At 47.6% G+C, this 27,377-nt stretch overlaps 4 protein-coding genes and 1 pseudogene across 6 annotated transcripts; 1 reads left to right on the plus strand and 4 right to left on the minus strand.

The window, feature by feature from the left end:
- Positions 1-6,965: 6,965 nt before the first annotated feature.
- On the minus strand, positions 6,966-7,781 carry LOC100277864 (uncharacterized). Its single transcript, NM_001371685.1, has one exon. It carries the CDS (start codon positions 7,606-7,608, stop codon positions 7,336-7,338), a length of 273 nt encoding a protein of 90 aa, NP_001358614.1. The 5' UTR covers positions 7,609-7,781; the 3' UTR covers positions 6,966-7,335.
- Positions 7,782-8,076: 295 nt separating this feature from the next.
- On the minus strand, positions 8,077-11,063 carry LOC109942628 (uncharacterized; annotated as a pseudogene).
- Positions 11,064-11,144: 81 nt separating this feature from the next.
- LOC103640302 (NAC domain-containing protein 2) lies at positions 11,145-11,465 on the plus strand. The gene has a single exon (XM_008662909.2). The coding sequence runs from the start codon at positions 11,145-11,147 to the stop codon at positions 11,463-11,465; it is 321 nt and encodes a 106-aa protein (XP_008661131.1).
- A 1,040-nt stretch (positions 11,466-12,505) lies between these two features.
- On the minus strand, positions 12,506-14,581 carry LOC100382525 (uncharacterized). The gene is made up of 5 exons (NM_001175262.1): positions 14,306-14,581; positions 14,005-14,228; positions 13,644-13,894; positions 13,121-13,523; positions 12,506-13,037 (listed from the first exon to the last, which is right to left on the minus strand). Exons 1-5 carry the CDS (start codon positions 14,349-14,351, stop codon positions 12,603-12,605), a joined length of 1,359 nt encoding a protein of 452 aa, NP_001168733.1. The 5' UTR covers positions 14,352-14,581; the 3' UTR covers positions 12,506-12,602.
- A 7,992-nt stretch (positions 14,582-22,573) lies between these two features.
- Positions 22,574-27,129, minus strand: LOC100381744 (uncharacterized). Of its 3 annotated transcripts, none has more exons than NM_001414350.1 (6): positions 27,020-27,129; positions 26,620-26,928; positions 24,430-24,653; positions 24,075-24,325; positions 23,564-23,951; positions 22,574-23,432 (listed from the first exon to the last, which is right to left on the minus strand). In NM_001414350.1, exons 2-6 carry the CDS (start codon positions 26,897-26,899, stop codon positions 22,992-22,994), a joined length of 1,584 nt encoding a protein of 527 aa, NP_001401279.1. In that variant the 5' UTR covers positions 26,900-26,928; positions 27,020-27,129; the 3' UTR covers positions 22,574-22,991. The 3 variants fall into 3 exon arrangements, with proteins under 3 accessions (NP_001401279.1, NP_001168020.2, XP_035818202.1); XM_035962309.1 differs by lacking the exon at positions 27,020-27,129 and adding an exon at positions 27,002-27,017 and having other exon boundaries at positions 22,596-23,432; NM_001174549.2 differs by lacking the exon at positions 27,020-27,129 and having other exon boundaries at positions 26,620-26,959.
- Positions 27,130-27,377: the final 248 nt, after the last annotated feature.

Genomic DNA, 27,377 nt, shown 5'->3' on the forward strand with positions numbered 1-27,377 from the left:
CCGAAGCATTGCGCGAGGCGTTAAGACCTCGGAGGAGTCAAACCACTCCTCCGAGGCCTCGGGGGCTACACCCGGCGGGTGCGCTCGCGCGCACCCACCGGAACAAAACGCAACCGAGAAAGGCTGGTCCCCTTGCAAAAAAGTGCGACGAAAGCCTCCAAGCGAGTGCTAACACTCCCTTCGAGGCTCGTGGGCTACTGTCGGGGACCATAATTAGGGGTACCCTCAAGGCTCCTAATTCTCAGCTGGTAACCCCCATCAGCATAAAGCTGCAAAGGCCTGATGGGTGCGATCAAGTCAGGGATCAGTCCATTCAAGGGACTCGATCACGCCTCGCCCGAGCCTAGCCTCGGACAAGGGCAGCCGACCCCGGAGGATCTCCGCCTCGCCCGAGGCCCCCCTCCAGCGGCGAACACGTTCCCGGCTCGCCCAAGGCCCTGTCTTCGCCAAGAAGCAACCCCGACCAAATCGCAGGAGCATTTAATGCAAAGGTGGCGTGACACCTTTATCCTGACGCGCGCCCCTCAGCTGACAGAGCCGAAGTGACCGCCGTCACTTCGCCGCTCCACTGACCGGTCTGACGGAAAGACAGCGCCGCCTGCGCCGACTGCGGTGCCACTTAACAGAGTGAGGCTGACAGGCAGTCAGGCCCGGCCGCACACCATAGGAAACTCCGCTCCGCCCGACCCAAGGCTCGGACTCGGGCTAAGCCCCGGAAGACGGCGAACTCCGCTCCGCCCGACCCAGGGCTCGGACTCGGGCTAAGCCCCGGAAGATGGCGAACTCCGCTCCGCCCGACCCAGGGCTCGGACTCGGGCTAAGCCCCGGAAGACGGCGAACTCCGCTCCGCCCGACCCAGGGCTCGGACTCGGGCAAAGCCCCGGAAGACGACGAACTCCGCTCCGCCCGACCCAGGGCTCGGACTTGGGCTCAGCCCCAGAAGACGACGAACTCCGCTTCGCCCGACCCCAGGACTCAAATTCCGCCCTGGCCTTAGCCAACGGCCTCCGCCTCGCCCGACCTAGGGGCTCGGACTCGGCCTCGGCCACGGAAGACGGACTCGACCTCGACCTCGGAGGAGCCTCCACATCGCCCAACCTAGGGCGCGGACCGGCCGCGTCAACAGGAGGCGCCATCATTACCCTACTCCAAGCTGACTCAGGCTACGGGGAACAAGACCGGCGTCCCATCTGGCTCGCTCCGCCAGATAGGCAATGATGGCGCCCCGCACGCTCCCTGACGATGGCGGCTCTCGGCCCCCTTACGGAAGCAAGAGGACGTCAACAAGGACTCGACAGCCCCGACAGCTGTCCCTCCGCCAGGCTCCAGCGCTCCTCCGACGGCCACGACATCACACAAACCGGGCGCCAAAATCTCTCCGGCCGCCACGATGGCGTGTACTTAGGGCGCTAGCTCCCCTCCGCTAGACACGTAGCACTCTGCTACACCCCCATTGTATACATGGATCCTCTCCTTACGCCTATAAAAGGAAGGACCAGGGCCCTCTTAGAGAAGGTTGGCCGCACGGGGACGAGGACGAGACGGGCGCTCGCGTAAGGCCACTCGCTCCTTCCCCCGTGTGGACGCTTGTAACCCCCTACTGCAAGCGCACCCGACCTGGCCGCGGGACGAACACGAAGGCCGCGGGATTTCCACCTCTCTCTCGCCCATCTCCGGTCACCTCCCTTTCCTCCCTTCGCGTCCGGCCTCGCGTCGACCCATCTGGGCTGGGGCACGCGACGACATTTCACTCGTCGGCTCAGGGACCCCCGGTTTCGAAACGCCGACAAATATAAACATAAAAATTAAGAACTAAAATAAATAATATCTTGTAATTGTAACCGAGGAAGTAGTATTTTATTTGGGGAGTGGAATATTGACAAAGAGCTCGCCGCAGATAGGAAGGGGTGGAAGTGTGCAATTCACGTGCCAGAACCCTGATTGATAGTTTCGCTTTTCCTCCTTAATCGTTTGACCTTTTCTTGTGTCCATTTTAGATCTTGCTGGTCCTTGTGGGTTTTATCTCTTTTATGTGTTTCCCCGTTTCGTTGTTTTCGGTTCTCCTTTGCCTTTGTTTCCCTTTTCTGTTCTTTGGGGGTTGAGCTCTGAGGTTTTCATACGGGGTTTCATCTCTAGCCTACCCCAACGTGCTTGGGACAAAAAGGCTTTGTTGTTGTTGTTGTTGTTGTTGTATAGCACAAGAGCCAAAATGGCCCTGCTAGTTAGTAATTAGTACCGTATCTGTGTACCATTGGAGAAGTTAAGGTTAGTACTCCGAGGAGCCCAGGATTATTCCGACCTTAGGTATTCCTTTGTCAGTGCCTCACGAGGAAGATAAGAATAGTATGCATCGGAGTTGTTAGACTGACCACATTTACTGGGATTTCCCACTCCAATATACGTGTGACCGCTAAAGTTTAATTTGGGATCCATCAAGTTCCATTCTACGAGACGAGACCAAGAAAACCTAAAAAACGTTTACACTGACGACCTCATCTGCATGCGTTTTGTTTTCTGCGAAACTGGCTGTTCTCAAAGCCTTTTTAAACTCTCACCGTCTCACGTCTTCAAATATCACGGATCCTGCTCCTGCGTGGTCCATGTGGGCGTCGTCCCAAGTACGGCCTCCCAGGGACCATTATGGCTAGCTGCCCGTTGACATCTCCTGTAGCCGCGCACGTCCCGTTCGGACATTTACACCAGTGTGGATACTGTCCCATTTGAAAAGATTGATGCATCATATAAACAGTACAGGGGATGCAAATTGCAATGTACTAATAATAATGGCATTACCACCGACCCACCCAGCGAAGCAACGCACCGGATAATTCACTTAAGCTTTCGACATTGCTTCACATAAAATGGCTGACATGGAGATGGTTAACCGAAAATTTTTAGTTCAGGTTTTCAGTTTTTTTTTAAAAAAAAGACTAGTTTCTGAAAAATGACAACTGAAATTATGTTTAGAAAAGGAAAAACCTAACGTATGATTAATCGTATAATTCGGTTTGTTTTTTGGTTTAACCGAAAAAGCCGAGCTAGGCTTTTCAAGTTTACATTTGCTGCATGTGCATACACGACACGACGTCCCAGCAACTCAACACTTTGCACTCGACTATATGCCTACTATATCAGTTGCCACTTATAAGCCACCATCCACCGGTGATTGCGTGACCGGTGCTGCATACAAGAAAATATACTGTTTTGCATAAAACGAACAACAACATGGCGAGGAAGGGAGCTGGATCATGACAAGCCAATGTTGCATACAAGGAAGGGGGCCAGATCACGACGAGCTAACGACGACGAGGACACCCTTCCTGGTGGCGAGCTGGGGCAGGCGGACGACGACAACCTGATGCTGGCATCACGGCGGAGGGCGACAGCTTGGGTTAGTACGAGGCGAGAGACTGTGGACTGAGAGGGAGGATGAGCGTGATTCGTGTCGTGGCCACAAGGGTGCCGATAACTAGGCCCTGGCAGTGGCAGCGTGATGGACTGACAAGGGTGCCAATAACTGGTTTACAGTTTTTTCGGTTCAGTGTTCGATTTTTGTTTTTTTGCCTAGTTCTAGTCACGTCTAAGTGTAATCCCCTCCCGATACAGAGGGATATGTCAGGCCCACTAGAGATCGTATGGCTCTAGGGATAGACCCCACATCTAAGGGCATCAGGATAATTCCATGGTGATAGCTTAATGTATATGGCTCAAGTACAGCACATTAAATCTATGATGGACGACATTGCATGTGTGACGCGTGTTGTTGCCATGACATATCATGCCTAACCCTAGAGCAGGAATGACAACCACCTCAAAAAGGATATCTCTTACAGTCAACCATGACCGAGGGATGGGCCTAGTACAATGCTAAGAATAAGATAAGAATAGAGTGGGTGGGTTTAGTTGGTGGCATTCGAGATTCATATAGCTGCTCTCCTCCCTTTTTGCACTACAAAAGAGAGGGGGATGCACAACAATTAAGGGGAGGCACTCAATTCTAAGATTACATTCGAGGGTAATCCGACCCAAGTGATTTCAGTTAGTGGTAACAAAGCTTACTATGTCACACTTATCTAGAAGGAAAACATAAAGATGAATTAGAACCATTAGGCTAGAACTCTCACCACAACTCTGATGTGAAGGGGGGGCTACAAGGTCTTGATGCTCACTAGTGTTTGAGCTTGTAATTTTTTTCTCCTTTGTGTTCATCAATTGATGAGTAGCAAGAGGATAGAGTGTATTACATACACTGTGACATGAACCTCTCGTTGTCTATGTACTAGCTCCTAGTCGTGATATGCTTCCATGACCTCCACTAGGCGGATTTGGCTCTAGGCCTGCGTAGCATGGTTCTACTGAGCCAGACTTTTGTGCACACCCTAGCCATGGTATGCGATGCATTAGGGTTGTTGCATCATGTGCCCTCATGGGCCCCTAGGGGAGCATGACCATTCTGCACGCGTCACTCCCCTAGCATCACATCATGACTAGGGCAAAAATGACCTCCAAGCATGAAGGCTCCATCCTGTCCTGGTCGACTAAATGGGCTCACTGATGCCTTGATTGCACTGCACATGGCATTATCGGCCCTCTTGACGCTGTGGAAGCTCTTCTCTATAATCCATCATCAGCCTCAAATGCCAAGCTGGTGCTAATTAGTGTTGTCCATAGTAGCCAGAGTCAATGACATTTGGTCCCAAAAAAATAGTGCTAAAAATTTGAATAAGACGAGCCGGTCAAATTTGGTCTAAAAAAGTTAAACCAATTATAATTTAGGACAGAGGAGTAGTGATCGGTACGTTTGGGATTCGAAAAAAAAATGTTTCGTAAGCATAATATATGTTCCCTGCTGTTCTGCTGGGCCGAAACCTGGGAGGAGTGGATGGGCCATGCAAATACTAGTAAGCGTCTACGAGGCTCGGGCCCCAGATTGAGCTGGGCGCCTAGGCCCCCAGATTGAGCTGGGCGCCTAGGCCACTGATACGGCCACCTTGATGCACAGCACAACGGCCTACAAACTTGCTCGGTCGACTCGACTACTGCTCGTCCACAATCCCAAAGTCATTTTTGAAAGACACTAGCTGTTGCTGTTCGGCCATTGCAAATCCTAGAAAGCTCCCAGAAAGAAGAAGACTTGAAGAAACAAACTGTCAAGAATGCGATCCTAACAACCTGACGGAACGGAACCGTGCACGCATCTCTACCGTACCCTGAACCTTATTTTTTTCGCGCTGATCAACGGATTATCACCTGCTGCGGAGCAGCCACTTGCAGCTAGGGTCCGGTCCAGCCAGCGCTCCTGCCAGGCTTGCAGCTTGCTATGTGGGTGGGTCTCTACCATGATACCATCCATGCAGGCAGAGCTGCAGGCAGCATGCATGCGCGTTGTCAGATGGATATGCTTCCATGAAGTACTCGGTAACCGAACTGTACTTACGCTTACTATGATGTGCAGTGCAGTGCAGTGCAGCTGGTCCCTTGTATCTGTTTCTTAGTATGACTTTTCAACTCATCCGGCCTCGTCCAGCTTTTTTCTCCAGGCAAGGTGAAGATTCCTAGCTAGCTCGGTCCTAATCGCGAAGGACAAGTAGTACTGCGTCTAGTCTGTGCATTATTATTGTCATCCATGTTCCATGAACCTAATAACGTTAATAGATTAATTACCAAGGTTTAGGTTTAAGAGGTTAACGTCTAATGAAGCAGACAAGAGAAAAAAAAAACACGAGGCTGAAATTTTAGAGAATCAAGCAGTAGTAACAGTTACTCATATGTCACATATATACTAGGTGAAATTTCCCGCCGGCCGGTGTTAGCTGAACTTGAAGCTGGCATGCCATGGCCATGGGCGGCCATATAGCGCCCTTAGCAGCCTCATGCCCTCATGATGCATGCCTCCATCTCGCGTAGCAGCGAGGACTGATGGCAGTTGCGGCAGAGATGGCGTGCAGCGCAGATGCCTCCTCCAGCGCGCGATCTCGTCTGATGACCACGCAGAGGAAAGGAAATTGCTGCACCGGCCGGCCGGCCAGCCAGCGAAGGTCATCGGCTAGCTAGGAGACTTGGACATTGGACCAGCTAGCTAGCTAGCACAGGCAGCACAGCAGGCGGTCGCGTCAGCAAGGCAGTTGCCGATATCGGGAGGAATATGGCCGATGGGCGTGTCGTCGCGGCGCCACCTGCGATGAGCCGACAGCCGAGTGTGTCTCTCTCTGCCTGCAGCTGGATCTGGACTGGAGCATGGAAACAAATCGTATAGCTTTTTCAGGAGATCTTCTGATCGAGCTCCGGCCCCCTGCTGCTGCGCGCCTGCGCCTGTGCGCCTGCTGTGATGAAGCTAGTAGTACGTACTGGGCGGCACCTCATCATTGCTAGCTCTTTCTTGCTCTACATGTAAACAAGGCACGCAAGTTCGGAAGAGCTATAGCTGGCTTCACCGACGGCTTATTACAAGTTCAGGGCCTCATGCACGGACGCTATACTAGATGGAAATAAGAGAACCAGAGCAACAAAATGTCAACTTTGGCAAGATAGATGTGCATGTGATGGGTGTTCATCGATCATTTAGCTAGGGGAGCTGTACTGTGTGTGCTCGATCTCGTAACGTAAGATCAATGCATGGCCCGGCCGTATCATCAGTAAGACTTTTCAGAACAGTACATATATATTTGATCAACCTGTGCAGCAAGGTGACATGGTGAGTGTGCCCATCTGATGAAGCCTGAGAAACTCTGAATCCAAAGAGATCTTGCTGGGCCAATGGAGTATATGCAGTACGGTGTCTGTCTCTACTCTCTACTACCTAGTAGTCGTCGTGGAGTACTATTCTCTGTACTAGATGCAGCACCTGAAAGTGGAAAAGTTCCTGCTCCGTATGCATGTAACAGTAATTTGCCTCTGTCGTGCATGGAGCTAGCATTGTGGTTAGTAGTGGTTACAATAATCAAAAAGATGACCAGGACAAAATAATAAAGCCTTCGTTTATTGACTGACAGCATGCATTCGTACGTACAGCTTGACACAGATATAGTAATGCAGAGGCACCTAGTCAACCCTAAGATAAGACTGCCTAGCATGACCTCGTCGCCGGCATGCAGACCGATCATGCATGCATGCGCTGTTTCCACAGACCGTACGTACGTTGCAGACACTGAGACGACGACGACGACGAATTAAGGTCGATCAAAACGAAATAAAGCGATAGTAAATGCACGACGATAATCTAGGTGATGGCCGGCGGCCGGCCGGTCAAACCAGCGACTACACTCCCCTCTAACAAGGCCGTGCCTCGCGTGCATGCATTGGTACGTTTATGTAGCAGGCTGATGCTGGATCTAGCTAGAGGTTGTGCGCGGCGAAGAAGGCCTCCACGTCGTCGCCGGTGTAGTAGTCCCTGCGCCGCTGCTGCTGCTGCGCGACCACGCCGGCGGCGGCGGGGGCGGCCCGCCTCTTCCGTGGCGCGGCGGGGCAGTCCCCGCCGCCAGCGCGTCGACCGGCCGCCTGCCCGTTGGCAGCGTCGGGCGTCCTGCACCCGGCCGCCGTCGCGTCGCCGTCGACGACCTTCCTGCCGTCCGCCTCGCCGCCGCGCCACTGCTCCAGCGGGAGACCCATATGCCGGCCGCGCGCGCGTGACGACGACTGCGCTACCTGCTGATCGGCGACGATATATGGGACCGTTAATTACTTGTGGGAACTCAAGTAACGTACGTTCCTAGTAACGTACGTTGCTGAGCAGTGAGCACTATATTATTATGCTATAGTAACGTTGCTGGATGGGTGGGACTGGTGGGGGAGCGGACGCGGGGGGTTTTATAGCGCTAGCCCGCGCGCGCGGTAACGTACCAACTACCAAGTGCAGGGGGAGGAGAACGTGGTTGCAGCGCTGACCGCCGGGCGGATCGGCTGGGGTACATACATGCATGCTACGGTTGGGGCCGGCTGCCCAGGGTACGTACCGCGCGTCTCGACTAGAGTCGCCCAAGAACGTCACCGCCTCCTCTGAGTCGCCTGAGCACGTCGACTCCTCCTCTCGCTTGAGCACATCGCTGCCCCTGTCACTCCACCTCCCCAGGTGAGGGGTCAACCGCCTCCGCTCGCATCCACTGCTCCTATCCATTGGCTGCCTCTCGTAGCCTTGTAGCCGTCGTCGTAGTACTCCTTACTACCTACGAACGCCTTGAGCTCCCCAAGGGCCTCTAGCGCTTGGTCCCGATGGTTCCCCGACACGGCATCCTGGAGCCTGTTTTGGATCCAAGAAAAGGGCTTTGATCGCTATCAAGGATGTCAAAGGGAACCCTACAGAGTTTTCAGGCGTGTTGGTCATGGATCTTCATATGGTGTTGGTATCAAAGCTTCGGTTGGTAAGGGGAGAGTACATTGTTGATCACAATGCTGATATTGGAACTGTTTTCTTCAGATTTGGTGAGAGATTTTGAGTTTGCAACATTCCGCCACTGCGGAAGGCACTTTTGAGGCACTCTGTTTAGCGATGCTTGTGGAGTGTGATATGACTCAATCGGCACTAGAGCTCTGCTGAAATAATGAAGCTATTTTCTGGAGAAGAGTTATAGCTACTGCGAGATTAGCTTTTCTTCATGTAGGATGTAAGATCTGTTCTTTCAGAGCTTGGAGCTCATAAATAGATGAATATTCACAGAGGTTGGCCCAAATTTTACTGTCAGTTGTGTTGCTGTCCAATTGTCAAGTCGTTTTGCCCTTCACCATATGCCAATTGCTTATCTATAGTTTTGTTCCATTTTAGAAAGCGAGCCCTTTTGTTGGATCTAAATTTTATTCCTTTATGTCAAGGACTACATGTCAATGAGGGCTCTGATCGCTGATTATCTCTTTATTGTATATTCTAAGAAAACTAGAAACTTAAAGAAGTTAGATGGTGAATAACTGATTATTCAATTTGCGCAGCCATGAATGTTTGATCCACATGGTTGTATTCATCATCGGTGCTGCAAACTTTGCAAAATGTCGTTTTTTCGCGTGGACTCTGCTGCATAATAAGATCTTAACAGCTGAAAATCTCCAGAAAAGAGGTTGGAGTAATGATTCGATTTGCAGACTTTGCAAACAAGAACCAGAAGCTATAACCCACTTGTTCCAAAACTGTATCTTCACTAGGGCGGTGTGGGCGCAGCTTACTCATTGGCTTGACCTCGCGTTGCTGCCAGGGATGGCACAATCTTCGTCAATATACACTTGGTGGAACAAGTGCAGAGCCAAAGTCGATAAATGCTCAAGGAGAGAGTTTGATGGTTTGATCATCCTTTTCTGGTGGGAGATTTGGAAAGAGCGGAACCGCAGAACCTTCCAAAGCCTAGAGAAGTCAGAGTGTGTGATTGCAGGGTTAATCAAGGATGTTTTTGGGCAGCAATGAATTGCTAATTCTTTTGACTTTGGTTGCTAGTGTCTCTGCGTAGCGTTCTTTATCCTTTTTTCTCATTCTTGAGTTCTTGGGTGGCTTTTTCGGAAGCTGTTTGGCTAGTTAAGTGTCTGTAAGTGTGTTCTCTTTTTCCTCTTAATAAAGCTTGGACGTGGCAATTCTCTTGCCGCGTCTTTCAAAAAAAAAAATCATCGGTGCTGCAGACATATAGTCCATGGCTTTTGCTGGTTATTACTCTGTGATGACTGTTACAAAAAAAAATCAGTTTGCTGCTACTGCTACTGTCTTCAGTTTGTTGCTACTGCTATGCTGGACTGGGAGCAATGCCCCTACGCCACCTTGAAACAAAGGGCTAGGTTAAATTGTATCTCTCTCCCTCTTGTCTAGAGCACAAGGGGCTGGGTTAAATCCTGGTGAAAATCAAGTAGGAGTCAGGATTTGAGATATATTTTTTTATTTATGAAGGAAGAACATACGTTCTCCAAATTGTTGCTGAATCCTTCTCTCTTCAAATATTAAAATTTCTCTCTCTTCAAATATCTAGTAGGAATTGGGATTCCAAGGTTTGTCCATCAGCTAATTGTCCAAAGCAGAATATAATATGCACACTAGTTGTTGTCTATCAGCTAGCTAGCGACCATGTCTGAATGACATCTTCCTGGCTGCTGCTGCTGCTACCTATCTGTTTGGTGTTCTAAAAGACTTGGAGTGGTTCTGAAATGCAGTGAAAGGTGGAACTCTGAATTGCAATAGTTTTATGTGATCATAATGCATTATACAGGTTAAAGCTACTAATGTGAGTCTCGCCGTCCGACGAGACGTGGTTTATTTACTCTCCCAATATAATATTGTGAATGTGACAAAAACATCAGAAATATATTAGATAACGGTGATAAAAACTTGATGCGAGACAATGAAGTATATGATCTGTCGATATCACAAACATAAAAACTAACACTATAATAACCATATATATATATATATATATATATATATATATATATATATATATATATATATATATATATATATATATATATATACCTATCCCTACTACTAATTAAGAATGGAGTGTGGGCGCGGCGCGGCCATGCCCCCGCCTCCCGCACGCGATGCCCCAACGGCCCCACACCGATGGAAAGCGAGGAGGCCAACGCCGAGGCACACGGCCCACACGCCCACCTCCATTGCCCAACGCACCGTCTCCATCTCGACCTCCTGCTCCTCCTCCTCCGCCGACCACCTCCCACCTGTCGTCGTCGCACTCGCAGCGGCACCAGCCGCAGAGGCCCGTGGTGGCGTCCTCCTCCGGTATCCCCTCCAGCCGGGTGGCTCCGCACCGCATCCGCCCCGGTCGGCCGCGCGGGCCCTGTCCCGCATCAGCAGCCGCCCTCCGCGAGCACCACCACCTCCGCCACACACACCTCCGGCGAGGCCAGTGCCCGACGGCACTCCACGTTCCACCCCCCTCGCGCCGCGCGGAGAAGACGCCCTTCGCCGTGACCTCCTCCCAGGCGGGGACGAGCACCACGAACTGCGCGACCTCGGCGGCGGCGACGCGGTCGGCGGCGACCCGACGGAGAGTGACCTTGGCGGGCGCGGCTGGCGGGAGCGCGCGGCCGTTTAGCCCCAGCGCCGTGTCCCAGATGGCCGGGTGGTAGGTGCCAGCATATTACAAACTTGGTGAGACTAAAAACCCTACCAGATCTTGTCGTCCGGCGCCTCAAACCCCAGATTCGGGTCAGCCATCACCATGAGCACCTCCCACTCGCAGACCCACTCGTGGGGCGAGACGCGCACGCCAGAGTCGGAGATCGTGGACAACGACCCGCCGTTCCCGAATCCGCCGGCGCCGGCGCCGGCGATGATGGTGCCCAAGAAGGAGTGGGTGGACGACGGCAGCGACAGGACCAGCGACCTGTTCGTGGATCTCAGCTACGACGACATCCAGGGCATGTACAGCGGCCTCGACATGCTGCCGCCGGCCGGCGAGGACTTCTACTCCTCGCTCTTCGTGTCGCCCAGGGTCAGGGGGAACCAGCCCACCGGAACCGCGGGGTTGGGCCCCTTCTGAGTGAGCTCAGGCAAGGCATGGAGATCAGGAGAGAAGACGGACGGCGTTGCGAACTCTGTAAATACAGCATAGGAGGAGTCGAACCTGACTGAACCTGGTCAGGGTTACAAGTCGAGAGTGTCGGTGTTTCGTACATGGGAGCCGGCGCGGTCTTGGCTTGGCACTGGCTCATTCTTTAGTTTCTCTTTCTGCGCAGACGGTAGATGTGTATGCGTAGCTGTACACTATCACTTCCTCTTCAACAGAACCGACGAAATTTTGCTCTTTGTTTACAAGTGCTACCGTTTCCGTGTCTCCCTTGCACTGTGTTATGTTGGCATGCTGCAGCAGTGAATGATTGATTACGTTGAGTTGCAGCAGCCTGGAGTACAGAGCAAGGAACCGTTGACAATTTGCCACTTCAGAACATAGTTCTGCGCCATTTTTGCGTTCGATTCACTGACTCCGAATGGCAATATTTGAAGTGAATTCAGCGAACGGAGAAGGTTGGTTCTGCCGTGCGTGCAACGTGGTGGTAGACTGGTAGTCTTTCAATGCAGCAGGCATAGAGACACGTGGTACCCGTGGATATTGGATAGAACTTCCTACGGAGAAGGGAGTTCTGCATCAAACGGCAAAAGGAAAAAGATCTCGACCGATCTTCATTTCCACCAAGCAAAAGCAAAAATATACAGAGTGTCATGCGACTATGCGAGCAGCGCGTCGTCCTAACTAACATACAATAGCGCAACCTGTGTACTAGAGAGCGAATTTTACATCTTCAAGCCAGCCATTGCGCCATTTATTTGCACATGGAGGGAATGGACCAAGAACACGGTCCATTTTCTTATTGATGTCGTATAGTTGAGTTCAAATGAACAGAATCTCTCACGCTGATCAGACCTGTTGTCGGGGAAGCAAGGATATTGTTGATTCAAAGATTGCCACTGAAATATGTCGAATTAATATTATTGTACATGTTTGAAACATGTTTGAACAACTATATATCCCAATTAAACAGAGTTTATCTATGTGATATATAGAATCCGTAGCAACGCACGGGCACATGACTAGTTCTAGTATATATATATGATCTGTCGATGCCACACAACGTACAATATAATATTAGCAAGTTACAGTGCCGCCAGTAATCTTTTCTCAAGCATGGATGTTCTTTAAGATGAGAGGCATCCCACATTTGGGAGTGAGGGAGACGACATACTTTGGCTTGTGAACGTAGGTGGGGGAGAGCGAGAAGGAGAAGTTCCTGAGGATGACCGCCATGACGATCTGTGCTTCTATGATGCCGAAGCTCTTGCCGGTGCAGGCTCTCGGGCCGAGCGAGAAAGACAGCAGCGCGTGTGGATCCGTGGCGGCCCTGGCGACGCCATTGCTAAACCTCAAGGGGTTGAACTCGTCGGCGTCGGAGCCCCACACCTCCCTGTCCCGTTGCAGCAGGCCGATGGGGATCGATACCACGGTCCCCTCGGGCACCTGCAGCATGCCCCTGAGCACGACGTCTGAGGCAGTCCTCCGTTGTATGTACACGATCGGCGGGTAGAGCCTCAGTGTCTCCAGCAGAACCATGTGAAGCTGCAAGCACGCACGCAACCGCAGGTCATGCATCTTGTACGCATGGTTTTATTCGTGTCAATGGAAAAGAGTTGCGTACGTACCAGCTTCAGTCTGGAGAGGGTGTCGGTGGTGGGGACGTCGCCGCGGAATTCGCGGAGGACCTCCTCCCTGACCTTGTCCTGCCACTGCGGGTGCGTGCTCAGCAGGAACATGGTCCACACGAGGAGGGTGGCGGTGGTCTCCTGCCCGGCGCCGAAGAAGGTCTTGCACTCGTCGATCACCTCTCCGGTGGTCAGCGTCGTCGTCGTCGTCCCTTCGTCGTCGCTCCCAGCATGGCGCCGCCCAGGCTCCGGCGACCACGCCTCCAGCAGGAGGCCGAGCAGGTCGTCGCCGTAGCCACCGCCGCAATTGGCGGCCACCCGCGCTGCCATCATCGCAGTGATCTTGGCCCTCAACAGCTTGTCCAGACGTCGCACCGTTAGGTTGCGCCGCGTCGGCAGATACCTTGTATGTATACAGAAAAAAAAGTGTGAAACCTCTCGAAACCAATAAACTTGCTTGTGGCGCGTCGTCAATGGCATGCATGGTCATCATAGTATAGTACTGTACTTGGTAATTAATTACCAGAGTATGGGAGCATCCACCATGGCCGCGGCGCCCATCTTCTGCATCTCGTGCATCAGGAGGAGGACCTCACCGGCTTCCTGGAGGCTGGTGCCGAAAGCGGCGCGGCCGATGATTTCGGCAGTCAGGTCGCAGATGGCGCGGTCCACTTGTATTTCCGCTGCTTGACGGGCACCACTGTGCAGTATTAGCTGCTCGCACCATCGCTGTGCCATCTGTTCCGTAGCTTCCGCCGTCACTGCCGACATGCTCTGAACTCGAGACCGACAGCAGGAACAATGTCATCATCAGTTGCTAAAATCTGCCTATATATATATGTGCAAAACTTGTGATGATGATGATTGATGACGAGGACGACGACCTTGATCCTCTCGTGGTTGAAGGCTGGAAGGACAACTTTCCTGTGCCGTTTCCAGTCGTCGCCGTTTGCTAAGATGAGCCCGTTGCCCAACAGGACTTTGAAAACGGGGATCATGAAGTCCTTGCCAAACAGGCCCGTCCTGTCTGTGAGCACTTCCTTAATCAACTCTAAATCAACGGAGAAGATTGCAGGTGTTGGCCCGATCCAGTACAGGAATGTCCTCCCTGAATATAATGACCAAATTAATTCATGCATGTAGCGGGTACGACATGTGATTATTAACAATGTGTTAGGGTTTTACCATACTCGACGACCCATCGGTGGAACGGTGGCAGCAAGATGGGCATGATGTCATGTGAAGCGACGTCCAGCTGCGGAACCCTTCTCCGGCTGGCACGCGCCAGCCGCTTCGCCTCCGACAAGGATCCGGCCAGGAAACAGTAGGGCGGCCCCCGGATGCCCTGCCTCGCGAACGACCGCGCCACGGCCCGCGGTTGCCACACCAGGCGCCACAGCGCGAGCAGCAGCGCCGGCAGTAGTGAGGCCAGAAGCAGCAGGGCCGGCGGCGGCGGCGTCGCCCACGGCCACGGCCACGGCCACTGGTCGGCCCCCATATATGACACAACCACAAGGCGGCGGCTATTGGATCATTGGTCAGCTCGATCTCGACCCCGAACGTATGCATGCATAGTCGTCCTCTACAAGCTAGCTGCCAGTTGTTGTACGTTGCTGTCCTCATGAGAATTGCAGGGACACCCACACGTCCGACGTGACCGAGATGGCTTCTCTTGCAGAAACTCCGTCTACTGTTGGTTGTTGCTTGTGTGTGTGTGTGGAACGCTCCGGTGCTGTACCCGCGCGCATATATATCGTGTGATGTGCACATATATACCAGCATAGGTCTCAAGGATGCATAACAAGTTTGAGGCTCGCTACATTCACTTTTGTTAGTTTGTTTATTAGTACTAGGTGAGTGTTATTACTGTTATCGCGTTGAAAACAAAAAATCTTGTGGATAGGTGACAAATTGTCAAAATAATACTACTCCATTCTTGATTATTTGTCATCCTCTAGTTCATTTTAAAACTAAAATATGGCAAATAAAAAAGAATAGGAGAGTACTGTAGAAAAGTCTACGTTATATAAGGGGTCACTATCTTAGATTATCTCCAACCATTTCCCCTTCCAAATCACTTATTTGTATTTTCCATTCATATTTAAATACATTCCCTCTATTTCATCTCCTCTCCAATCATTCTCCCTATTTAGCTCCCCTTTACATTTTAATTGAGATATTTAACTTTTTACATTAGTTTTTGGAGTTTTAAAAAATATTACCATATTTATAGTTTCATAACCCATATTATTATCAAGTAATTAAACTTTAAAAAACAATTAACTTCGTAGTTAAACGTACAGGTCCAGGGGCGCAAGCGGTCTCACCCCGGTGAGAGGGCGTCCGAGGGGTGCCCGTTGGAGCCTTGGAGGTAGCCTTAATGCTGCCAGGACTCAGGGCTCTCAACTAGAGATGGCAATGGGTACCCGCGACCCGATACCCGATGAGTATTTACTCTATTAGGATATGTATGTGGGCTAAATATTCTACCCGTGGGGTTTGATATTAGGCAAAAATCTTTACCCAATGGGTAAACGGGTATTAGAACATTCCGCCTTCACTCATACCCGTTAAACCGTGGGTATAAAATACCCAATATAAACTTAGCCCAAGCATGAACTTGGACTTTAGTCATCCATCTTTTTTACTATTTAATAACCTTTTAGGCCATAATGTCATAGAATGCTTAACGACAATTTAATGACCATGTAATGGAACATGTAATGTGCTATGTAGTACTGTCCTAGTGTTACTACTTTATCTAATTATCTTTGGTGTGTTGAATGGATGGTTAAATGATGCTAGAAATTTTGTAATGGTATTTATATGGATATACTTTACATTTGCATAACATAATATTTTGATAGATGTTCAATTTTTGTGGGTACGGATGACCCGATGGGTGACCCATACCCACATGGGTATGGGTATGGGGTAAATCCATACCCACCAGTGTATATGGGTGACCCGATATGGTTATTTTTGTGTCGTGGGTATATGTATGAGGCATTAATACCCGGTGGGTATTTACCCGTTGCCATCTCTGCTCTCAACACATCTCATCACTATACCGAAAAACATGCTGACAGTTAGGGGTGAAAATGGGCAGGGTACCCGAAATGGGTACCGGATATGGGTACTGATTCGGGACCTTTTTTCGGATACGGGTACGAGTATTTTTATATTCGGGACGGATACAGGTAATACCTGGATAGTACAGCTTCGGATTCGGGTCGGATATGGAGCGAGTACTACCCGGTAAATACCCGGATATTCGGGTCGGATACGGGTACCGAGAATTCGGGTACCCGTTTTTTCTTTTTCTGCATAATATATAGTTATAAAATCATATCTTTTACATATGAAATCAGATGAAGATAAAGTTTATATGAAAATTTTAGAGCTCGAAGAGATCTATAACTTTGTAGTACAACACATTTTTGTTTAAACACATATTTAGGCCAAAATCATTGAAATAATGTCTAAATTTATATCAAAATAATAGACTTTATCATTTTCATGTGGGGACTTAAGATTATCTCCATGTGGGAACTTAGGATTATCTTTTTATAAAGTATTTATTAATATTGGTAACTTATTTGCAATTTCCGGTCGACGCTACAATATTTTTATGAATTTAATTGTATTTTGATGATTTTCTACAACAAGAAAGTAATAATACACCAAATAGCCTAAAAAATTCATGAATTTTTACGGGGACACAACATATATCCACATATAGTTCTCAAAAACATTTGGACTATAAAATTCACAAGATGTTGGTGTTTCTTCCATTCCACTCCCACTTATTGCGTGAGTTACACGTGAAATCATTTTATGTATCGAAGTTTCAACATAATTAATATTTCACTTATCATTTTCAAGTGGCGACTTGAGGTTTTATTTGAATAGAATGTTTATTTGTTTTGGTAAGCTTTTTGCAATTTTGGGTCAAAACTAGTGTATTTAAGAATTTTAATTATATTTTGATGATTTTATGTAGAAAGAAATTAATAATGTACAAATATCCTCAGAAATCTATGAAATTATACGAAGGTACAACATATGGCCACATATAGTCATAAAAAATAATGGGACCACAAAATCCACGGTATGTCAATGTTTCTTCTATTTTATTTCCACTTATTACGTGAGTTACACGTGAAATCACTCTAAGTATCCAAGTTTCAACATAATCAATAATTCACTTTACCATTTTTATGTGGAAACTTGAGATTATCTTTTATTAAATGTTTATTAGTATTAATTTACTTGTAATTTCGTGGTCGAACAAGAATATTTTATGATAACCAATTAATGCATTATCCGACAAGTATCCGATATCCGATCAAATAATATCCGTATCCGTCACTTATCCGCCCGGATAAATATTCGGTCCCTGTATCCGTATCCGTCCCGTTTCTAACTATCCGTATCCGATCCCGAATCCGTTTTAAATACATTAGGGTAGAATATAGGATGAGCTACTATCCGTCAATATCCGTCCGTTTTTACCCCTACTGACAGTAGACAAGTGGCAGCGTGTTGGGTTTTTTCTATCACTATCGGCAGCTCTAACCTAGCAGTAATAATTATTCATCACCACCGCCCAACAGTGGTAGACATAAAATTAATCTGTCGATTAGGTAAATGGAGACAGTGATTGGTTGAATGACGACGTTGCCAGCACGACTGTAACCGAAAGTGATACTTAAAATCACTATCGGATAGGAAGCTGAGCCGGCGGTGAACTGGGAACAGCTGTGAGTGTCTGAAGTTTACGGTAAAATCTGTAAAATACTTCGCGAAGGCTTTGTCGAATGTGACACTTGGTCAAGAAGTCTTGATAAACTGTGTATTGGCAACGACTTTTTTGTCGAGTACTTTTTGTCGGGTACTCGGTACTCGCCGGAGAAAAGTCACCGTCACGGCATCAGATGACGGCGACAGAGACTGTATTTTCTTAGTACAAGAGACAACTAAGATATACAATCCTCATACTCTAAATCATAAATACAGTTAAGAAACAATATGTATGGAGAGTCGAGAGACAAACCCTTTACCTAAAGCTTGTCTCTTGTACTTGATATTTTTACCATATTTCAGTTTATTAATTCATTTTATTATTTATATGTAATACTTTTTTTATTTCCCACAATCATTGTACTAGATATTTACCCATCACATACGTCACACATCCATCAAGATTTATAACACAAGTATTACAATAATATATACTATTACAATATAAAGGGACCATGACCCTTATCAGAATGTAAATTAGGCAAGTCTCTAATTTTCCGATCTTGTCAAAACCTATGTATAAGTAAAATATCTATATATGCAACTACATTTGGTTAGGTATGTTGTTACATTTATGGTATGCAGCCTAGGTTTCAATCCTATCAACTAGCCAATCAACTAAGTTAGGAAGAGAAAACACACAATTGAGATATACAATGCAAACAACCCTAAAGAGATGTAGAGATGCAAACTCATGTCCATAACTTGTATTTTCAACATGGTATTGACAAGCTCTTCACTTCCCCTAGTGTTGAAGCCCCTTGTAAGGGCCACACGGTCAAGTAACTACACACATAGCCCCTAGACCTTCCACATGTGCAAGTAAGCCTTCGAGATGGCCTCTCCCTTGCTTCTTATCGTATTCACTTTCAAGCTTTTTGCCCAAACCATCAAGCCTTCGTTACCTCTGGTACATGGTGGCGACCACGACATACATGGTGTGGACTAGCAAGACTATAAGCCCCTCTGATATATAATAATGGTGCATGCAAGTACCCAATGGTAAGAGCTATACAAATCTTATTAAACACTAGGCTTAAAGTTAGAGCAAGCACTAAAGATGTGGTCTAACAGACCTAAACACTTTGCAAAGCACCTATGCTAATCACCTAGTGATTCTTTAAGCACTTTGGTGTCTAGAGCTACTAGAGATAAGCCACAACTCACACATCTTCCTTGGGCTCCAACACCCCACAAATAGCTAGTTGAGCTGGTATGTATAGCCCCAATTCCAAACTAGCCATTATTTTCTGCGCAGACACTAGACATGTCCAATGTACCCATTGTGGTGTGTCCAATTTCTATTATATTAAAGTACCAGTTTTCTCGGTTCCACGGTTTCCACCATCGTTACGCTCCCCCATAATTCACTATCGGACTCACCATCTTTGCCTAGTGTCCCAAACACTTGGCAAATGCCCTTTTGCACTCGACAAACATTTTATCAACAAAGGTCTGTTTGTCGAGTATTTTTTTCGGCACTCGACATCGGCAAAAAAAGCACTCGATAAATTAAAAATCGCAAAAACTCGAAAAACAACAATTTTTTAATTAGAGGAACAACCCCTCAACCAATGTCATTGCCCAACCCATCATCCTATCATTTTCACCATTTTTTTGAAATGAATTCACATGTTTCGTGACCGATGAGATTCAAACTCGCAACCTCTCTCTCGCGTGTAACCTCCTCTACCATTCCACTTTTATCTCACTTGTGTTTATATTACGTTTTCCTTCCTCACGGATTATAAAAACCGAGAGTAAATTGATTATTTGAGACATAATGAATCCAAACAAAAAAGATGTTAACTACGAAGTTGCATAACTCTTTGAGATCTACAACTTTTATTTTAGTGGTTGTTTATTTGATATCGTTTACAAAATTTGAAAACTTTAAACATATTTTTATATGATAAGATGATTTCAAATTAAAAAGTTGTCAACTATTGTCGGCGTTTCGAGACCGGGGGTCCCTGGACCGACGAGTGAATTGTCGCCGCGTGCCCCAGCCCAGATGGGTCAGCGCGAGACGGAGCGCGAAGGGGGGAAGGCAGCCGGAGGGAGACGGGCGTGAGAGGTGGAAATCCCGCGGCCTTCGTGTTTGTCCCGCGCCCAGGTCGGGTGCGCTTGCAGTAGGGGGTTACAAGCGTCCACGCGGGAGGGAGCGAGCGGCCTCACGCGAGCACCGTCCCGTCCTTCCCCGCGCGGCCAACCCTCTGTAAGAGGGCCCTGGTCCTCCCTTTTATAGGCGCAAGGAGAGGATCCAGGTGTACAATGGGGGGTGTAGCAGTGTGCTAACGTGTCTAGCGGAGGAGAGCTAGCGCCCTAAGTACATGCCATCGTGGCAGCCGGAGAGGTTTTGGCACCCGGTTCGTGTGATGTCGTGGCCGTCGGAGGAGCGCTGGAGCCTGGCGGAAGGACAGCTGTCGGGGCTGTCGAGTCCTTGCTGACGTCCTCTTGCTTCCGTAAGGGGGCTGAGAGCCGCCGTCGTCATGGAGCGTGCGGGGCGCCATCATTACTTGTCTGGCGGAGCGAGCCAGATGGGACGTCGGTCTTGTTCCCTGTAGCCTGAGTCAGCTTGGGGTAGGGTAATGATGGCGCCTCCTGTTGACGTGGTCGGTCCGTGCCCTGGGTTGGGCGATGTGGAGGCTCCTCCGAGGTCGAGGTCGAGTCTGTCTTCCGAGGCCGAGGTCGAGTCCGAGCCCCTGGGTCGGGCGAGGCGGAGACCGTCGGCTGAGGCCAGGGCTGAGTCCGAGCCCTGGGGTCGGGCGAAGCGGAGTTCGTCGTCTTTCGGGGCTGAGCCTGAGTCCGAGCCCTGGGGTCGGGCGAAGCGGAGTTCGTCGTCTTCCGGGGCTGAGCCCGAGTCCGAGCCCTAGGGTCGGGCGGAGCGGAGTTCGTCGTCTTCAGGGGCTGAGCCCGAGTCCGAGCCCTGGGGTCGGGCGGAGCGGAGTTCGTCGTCTTCAGGGGCTGAGCCCGAGTCCGAGCCCTAGGGTCGGGCGGAGCGGAGTTCGTCGTCTTCAGGGGCTGAGCCCGAGTCCGAGCCCTAGGGTCGGGCGGAGCGGAGTTCGTCGTCTTCAGGGGCTGAGCCCGAGTCCGAGCCTTGGGGTCGGGCGAAGCGGAGTTTCCTATGGCGCCTGAGGCCGGGCCTGGCTGCTTGTCAGCCTCACTCGATCGAGTGACACAACAGTCGGAGCGGCGCAGGCGGCGCTGTCCTCTTGTCAGACCGGTTAGTGGAGCGGTGAAGTGACTACAGTCACTTCGGCTCTGTCGACTGGAGGGCGCGCGTCAGGATAAAGGTGTCAGGCCACCTTTGCATTAAATGCCCCTGCGATTTGGTCGGTTGGCGTGGCGATTTGGCCAAGGTTGCTTCTTGGTGAAGACTGGGCCTCGGGTGAGCCGAAAGTATGTCCGTTATTGGAGGGGGCCTCGGGCGAGACGTAGATCCTCCCAGGTCGGCTGCCCTTGCCCGAGGCTGGGCTCGGGCGAGGCGTGATCGAGTCCCTCGAATGGACCGATCCTTGACTTAGTCGCACCCAATAGGCCTTTGCGGCTTTGTGCTGATGGGGGTTACCAGCTGAGAATTAGGAGTCTTGAGGGTACCCCTAATTATGGTCCCTGACAACTATAAAGTTAAATAACTTTTAGAGACCTACAACTTAATATAAAGTTTCATAACTTTTTAAGATCTACAACTATTTATTTGGTGGTTTTTCTATCCGAGACCGTTTTACAATTTTGAATTTTAAAATTTTTGAATCCAGACATAATTTTTGTTGACAAGACGAGCTCAAATCAAGAAGTTGCAAACTACAAAGCTCGATAACTTCTTAAGATCGACAAGATTTATTTTAGTTGTTTGGTTATTTATTCATCCAACATGGTGGTTCTAACATTGTTCACAAATCTTATGAACTACAAGAGATGTATATAAATTTGTGAACAAGTTTAGTTTAACTTTGTCATATGAAGAAATGGCCAAAATAAGGGTGTGTTTGGCATGGCTCTGCTCTAACCCAGAGCAGCTCTACTCCAAAACTCTGCGTGGAGTAGCTCTGCTCCAGAGTTCAGATTGATTCTCATAAGCGGTTGCAGTAGCGGGTAAATAACTTTAAACTCCATGACTATGTTGCTTTTTTGGAGTTTTTGGAGCAGCAAAAGAGGTACTTCAAAAAATTGTACCGTAGCTCAAAAACTCCATAGAAATTACAACTTTGGAGTTAGGGTGTTTGGCATGCTCTGGCCAGCTCCTCCTTGGAGTTTTACTCTGGAGCCATGCCAAACAGTCCCTAAATATTGTACATCATGATGAGTTAAACAACTTTATAGTTGAAAACTTTTTTATTCGTATTAATTTGCTATTTTCAAATTTTGATTTAAAAATTATTTTTGCCTAGTGTAAAAAAACACTCAGCAGAGAAGCTCTTTGCCTAGTGTCAAAAAATATTTGGTAAAGATGTTTTTTACCTATTGTAAAAAAACACTCGGCAAAAAAAGCTCTTTGACTAGTGTCGAAAAAAATTCGGCAAAGATGTTTTTTACCTATTATAATAAAACACTCGACAAAGAAGCTATTTAACTAGTGTTGGAAAAAAATACTCGAAAAAATACTATTTGTCGAATGTCGAAAAATACACTCGACAAAGAAGCGTTGCCGAAGATTCCAGTAGTGATTAAATAATAAAAATATTAAAATTATGCACAAATGGTGATTTGAACCATAGTTATTGGCTCTAAACCTATATTTACATCCACCTAGCTAACAAATCAGCCGTGTTTTTATGTTTTATGTTCTATACTTAGACATAAATAGAATCTGTAGCAACTTACAGACACTTTACCAGTCTTCATTTATGAACTACTTCAAGCTTGAAGAGATGTTTTGCTATAATTAATTCCGGATTTACGTCCCCATTTTCGCTTGCAGCGCCAAACCAAACCGCACCTAAATTAAAATACTTGTTTTCAACGATATAGAACAACGGAGGGTTGAGAACATCATATAACGTTTTGACCAGCTAGCAAATTTGATATGTACCTAAGTTACTTCCTGTTGTACTATATGCCCAACTCAAATCAAAACATTATCCAGTGGCCTCAGAATGACGGGAAGGCCAAACTTAGGTTTGAGAGTGAAGAGATCCACGGGCGCGTGCACGTAGTCAGGGGAGAGAGCGAAGGAGAACTTGCGGAGCATCAGGGCCAGCGTCGACTTGGCTTCCAGCATCGACAAGTTCTGGCCGATGCAAGACCTTGGCCCCATCGAGAACGCCAGCAGGCCGTGAGGAACTTTCGCTGCTCCCGTGATCCCATTCGCAAATCTCATCGGACTGAACTCGTCTGCGTCGTCGCCCCATGCCTGCTTGTCTCGATGCATGATCGGAATGGGTATCACAATTGCAGTGCCTTTGGGCAGTTTTATTGGCCCCACGGTCATGTCGGCCAGGGTCTTCCTTTGCATGAAGAGAGCAGGCGAGTAGAGCCTCAAGGTCTCGAACAACACCATTGTCATCTGCAAATTAGAAAGAAATGCTAACAAGAGAATCAGGAACATAGTCATCAAATCAAATGTGAGTACATATATATGCTAACAAGAGAGAGAGAGAGAGAGAGAGAGAGAGACGCAGCTAGCTAGTTTCTTGCCTCTTTCAATCTGTTGAGCGCGTTGGGGTTAGGAGCGTCCCTCCCGAACTCCCTCAAGACCTCCTTCCGGAGCCTTTCTTGCCACTCGGGGTATATGCTGAGCAAATACACGGACCACGTGAGGAGAAGGGCTGTGTTCTCGTGGCCAGCGAAGAAGAACAGCTTGCACTCGTGTATGATCTCCTCCATGCTCAAGCTGAGACGCAGACGATCCACTTGCTGCTGCTTCCCTCCTTGCTTGGTCTCAGTGCAGGAGTCCAGCATCACGCCCAGCAGATCGTTTCCGTGCTCACCGCTTGCTAACCGTGGCTGTATGATCCGCGTGAGTAAGCTCTTGAGCTTCGTCTCCAGCATCCATTTTCGCCGATTCGCTTGGGTTGGAAGGTATCTGAGTACGTTAGTTGAGAGAAAACAACGCATAATTAAGGATTAATTAACTAATTAACCGTGTACACGAAACTTGTTTCAGGAAATGAACTGATTGATCGAGTACGTAGCCATTTTTTCTTACTTGGATCCTGGTATGGGCACGTCAAGGAAAGTAGCCATGGTGATCCCCAGCAGCTCAGTTTGTGCCTCGAACACTTGTTTGCCTAACTTGTAGCTGCTTCCAAAGATGGCGTAGGCGATATTGTCAACTGTCAGATCGCTGAAATGTTTGTATATATCCACTTGTGTTTCTCCGTTCTCGTTCTGGGATGCTTCAGCTTCCAACTCACCTGCCATGCTATCGGCGAAGTCCAGCATCGTCTCGGTCACAATCTGTTTATGCAATGAGCACGGCCATTGTTCTTGCTGCTCGCGTGCATACTGCAAACGAACTTCTTTTTTAAAGAGAGAGAGAGAGAGCTAGGCATTGCGTGTACCTTAAGCTTGTCAATGGTGAAAGCAGGGTTGATCACCCTGCGATGGCGCACCCAGTCAGAGCCTTCCATGAACCCGAGTCCCTTGCCGACCAGAGCCAACAAAGTAGGGTGCGCATCGTTCTTCACGAAATGCCCAGACTTGCTCGAAAGGATTTGCCTTGCTAGTTCGTAGTCAAATATGCAAATTCGGGCTTGTGCCCCGTACCAATATAGAAATGGTTCTCCTGCGATGCGATCGAGGCATCGATATTACGATATATATTATGATATGATAACTTGATTTGTATCCCAATTCCCACAAGGTTCTAGTATATATATACTAGTGTTCAGAAAATAATACGAAGTTTTGGTATATTACCTAGGCAAAACAGTCTTAAGTTTGAATACTTTTGTATTTAATACTTATTATACAAATAGATAGCATCAGATGTAGTAGGAGAGCATCTTCAATATTTCAAAAAAAAACTATTGATAAATTAATGAGTTTTCTACTAAATGGCTAAAAAAATAGGAACGTATTTATTAGGTTGTGTCCCAAAAGTTCTAAAAACTTAGCTCCTAAAATATAGAATGCAATTCTGCATATTTCGATTCATATTTTAAAAATTAAATTACCTCAACCTTTTTTATACTTTCTTTCTCTATTGTTTATATACATTAGAAACGTTGTCATTTCTATGTGGCTCGTTGATACCCGCACGTATATTTTTATGTGATTCGATCCATTTTTTTCATGTGTGAAAAGATTAGAAGCTGAGATAGAAAAAGTTTACGGTGAGCGATTTCTTTTCAATCTTACCAAAACAATCAAGATTGAGGTTATATTTTAAAAAACCGGTAGAGACACTATATATGATGGGATATACGTTTACATTACACTTATTTTATGCCACAAATATTATATTTTTTAAGCTTAACTAAACTTAAATATTTCGACTGATCATGTACAACCATGTGCCTTTGAATCAGTTTTCCATGTACAAGTGACGGTTAGAGCAAGTATAATAATAGACTATAAGCAGACTAAATACTGATATGGAGGAAAGAGAAGAGGAGAGAGGAGTAGACAATAAACTTACAGTTGGCTTAGACACAAAAGCCAAGAAACTTTATGAGAGAGACAAGCGAACCATATATTAACAGTGAAGAGCTAACTGCTATATACATATTGGTTAAGAGGTTGGTGGCAAGAATTCTTATAGCCAACAGTCGACTATATTATTAACCTTGCTCTTAAAAGACCACATGGTATAACCCCAAGAAACTAGATCATGAATATAGTTAAAATACTATACATATAGAGAGTCGTGTGGAAACAACCTCTCCTTGCAAAGAAATCGTATCTTTTAATCTTTTTTCCATTTAGCTCCTAATTCTATATTAAATGGAGTTGTATATGTGCTAAGGACATAACTATAGTTACATCATCTCACATGACAAGACTAGCTGGTCCTTCCTCGCAGGCTGCTGATATAATTAAATACTTCAATAAAAAGACAAGAGAGAACTAGAATTACATCGTTTTCATGGCCGAGATAACCTGTGTAATATAATTAAATACTTTAGTAAAAGACAAAAGATAAAAACTAGAATTACATTGTTTTCATGACCGAGGTAAGCTGTGTGATATAATAAAAGACAAAACTAGGATCACATCGTTTTCATGACCGAGATAGCCAGTACTTGGTATAGAAGGTACTTGTGTGATAGGCCTCTAGCTCTGGAATAGAAGATAAGATTACTTGGTACATGAAGCTACTTGTTGTGTGATATATAGGCCTCTAGCTTTGGAATAGAAGATAAGATTGATAAAGCTGTTGTATACTATTCATATTTTCTTGTGTAGATATCATTCTCTAAAATATATTTGTGTAAAATATTTGCTAAAAGGATTGGTCACTTTGATTACTGCTGCTTTGTCCTCTCTTTCACTAGCCAAATTAAAAGCTTCTTTTGTTGAAGGCAGTAGATGATAATCATCCGCTTTATTAATTGTCTTTTAATTTTTAGAAGCTATAGCCGTTTGAAAAGCCTAACTAAAGGGGGTTGAGTTAGGAAGGGAGGGGTGGGGACATGGAACTTGACCTAGGGAGCTGAGACCATAGCTTACTCGCTCCTGCTTATCACCACCACTCCACGGGCAAATAAAGCATCATCATCATCAGTAAATTAAAGACATATGACACATACCGTACTGAGCCCTCCATTCGAGGTAGTGCGGCGCGATCCGCGGGAGGTACTTGTGGTCGCCGACGTCCAGCACGAGACCGTCGGTCTTCTCCTTCATGCTCCTGATCTCCTCGTTGCAGCCCTTGAAGAACCTGTAGGAGGGTCCATGGATCCCTTGCTCTCTGAACCCCTTGGTGATGGCGTACGGCCGCCATACGAGGCGCACGAAGACGTAGTCCCACAGCCGCGTGGCGGCGACCAGGAGCAGAGCGGCGAGGAGGGGCACAGCAGGGAAGGCCATGGAGTGGAACGGAGAACCTGATGATGATCCTGATGCAGGAGAAGAAGAAAGGAGTGAATTGTGATAGCTATGACATCGTTGTTGTATTTATCGGCATGGTACACTGGTAGGAGCAGCAACCGCAGCTGGATCCGAGGCTAGCGAGCGGCGCAGCAGTGTGACACGCGTGGAGAGATCCAACGCCATGTGAAATCAAAACGCAAGAGTCTAACATCAACACGTAACAAATAATGCGCTCCCGCCGAGAAAATTTCACGTCGCGACAACCACCAGTACAAAACGGCTTTACGCCTGCGGGCCATACTGCCTAGTTTGAAAACTCAAATCTACTTCAGAATTGAATGAGATGAGAGAGGAAATTAGTTCATTTTCATTTCAATACCCTTCAATCTCGAAGGGGATTTAAGGTTTCCAAAGTAGCCCTAATTTCTGTAGACGGTTTTGGTTGTTGTGCGCCAATAAAAATTAAAATTGTGAT

Source organism: Zea mays, chromosome 9, assembly GCF_902167145.1.
Source record: "Zea mays cultivar B73 chromosome 9, Zm-B73-REFERENCE-NAM-5.0, whole genome shotgun sequence".
Taxonomy (NCBI): Eukaryota; Viridiplantae; Streptophyta; class Magnoliopsida; order Poales; family Poaceae; genus Zea; species Zea mays.

Coding starts and splice junctions, on each gene's coding strand:
- LOC103640302 (XM_008662909.2), top strand. CDS start 11,145: ATGAGCACCTCCCACTCGCAGACCCACTCGTGGGGCGAGACGCGCACG.
- LOC100382525 (NM_001175262.1), bottom strand. CDS start 14,351: ATGCCCATCTTGCTGCCACCGTTCCACCGATGGGTCGTCGAGTATG. Junction 13,895..14,004: donor TCAACCACGAGAGGATCAAG/GTCGTCGTCCTC, acceptor TCTCGAGTTCAG/AGCATGTCGGCAGTGACGGC. Junction 13,524..13,643: donor GTGGATGCTCCCATACTCTG/GTAATTAATTAC, acceptor TATACATACAAG/GTATCTGCCGACGCGGCGCA.
- LOC100277864 (NM_001371685.1), bottom strand. CDS start 7,608: ATGGGTCTCCCGCTGGAGCAGTGGCGCGGCGGCGAGGCGGACGGCAGG.
- LOC100381744 (NM_001414350.1), bottom strand. CDS start 26,899: ATGGCCTTCCCTGCTGTGCCCCTCCTCGCCGCTCTGCTCCTGGTCGCC. Junction 24,326..24,429: donor TCACCATTGACAAGCTTAAG/GTACACGCAATG, acceptor TTGCATAAACAG/ATTGTGACCGAGACGATGCT. Junction 23,952..24,074: donor GTGCCCATACCAGGATCCAA/GTAAGAAAAAAT, acceptor TAACGTACTCAG/ATACCTTCCAACCCAAGCGA.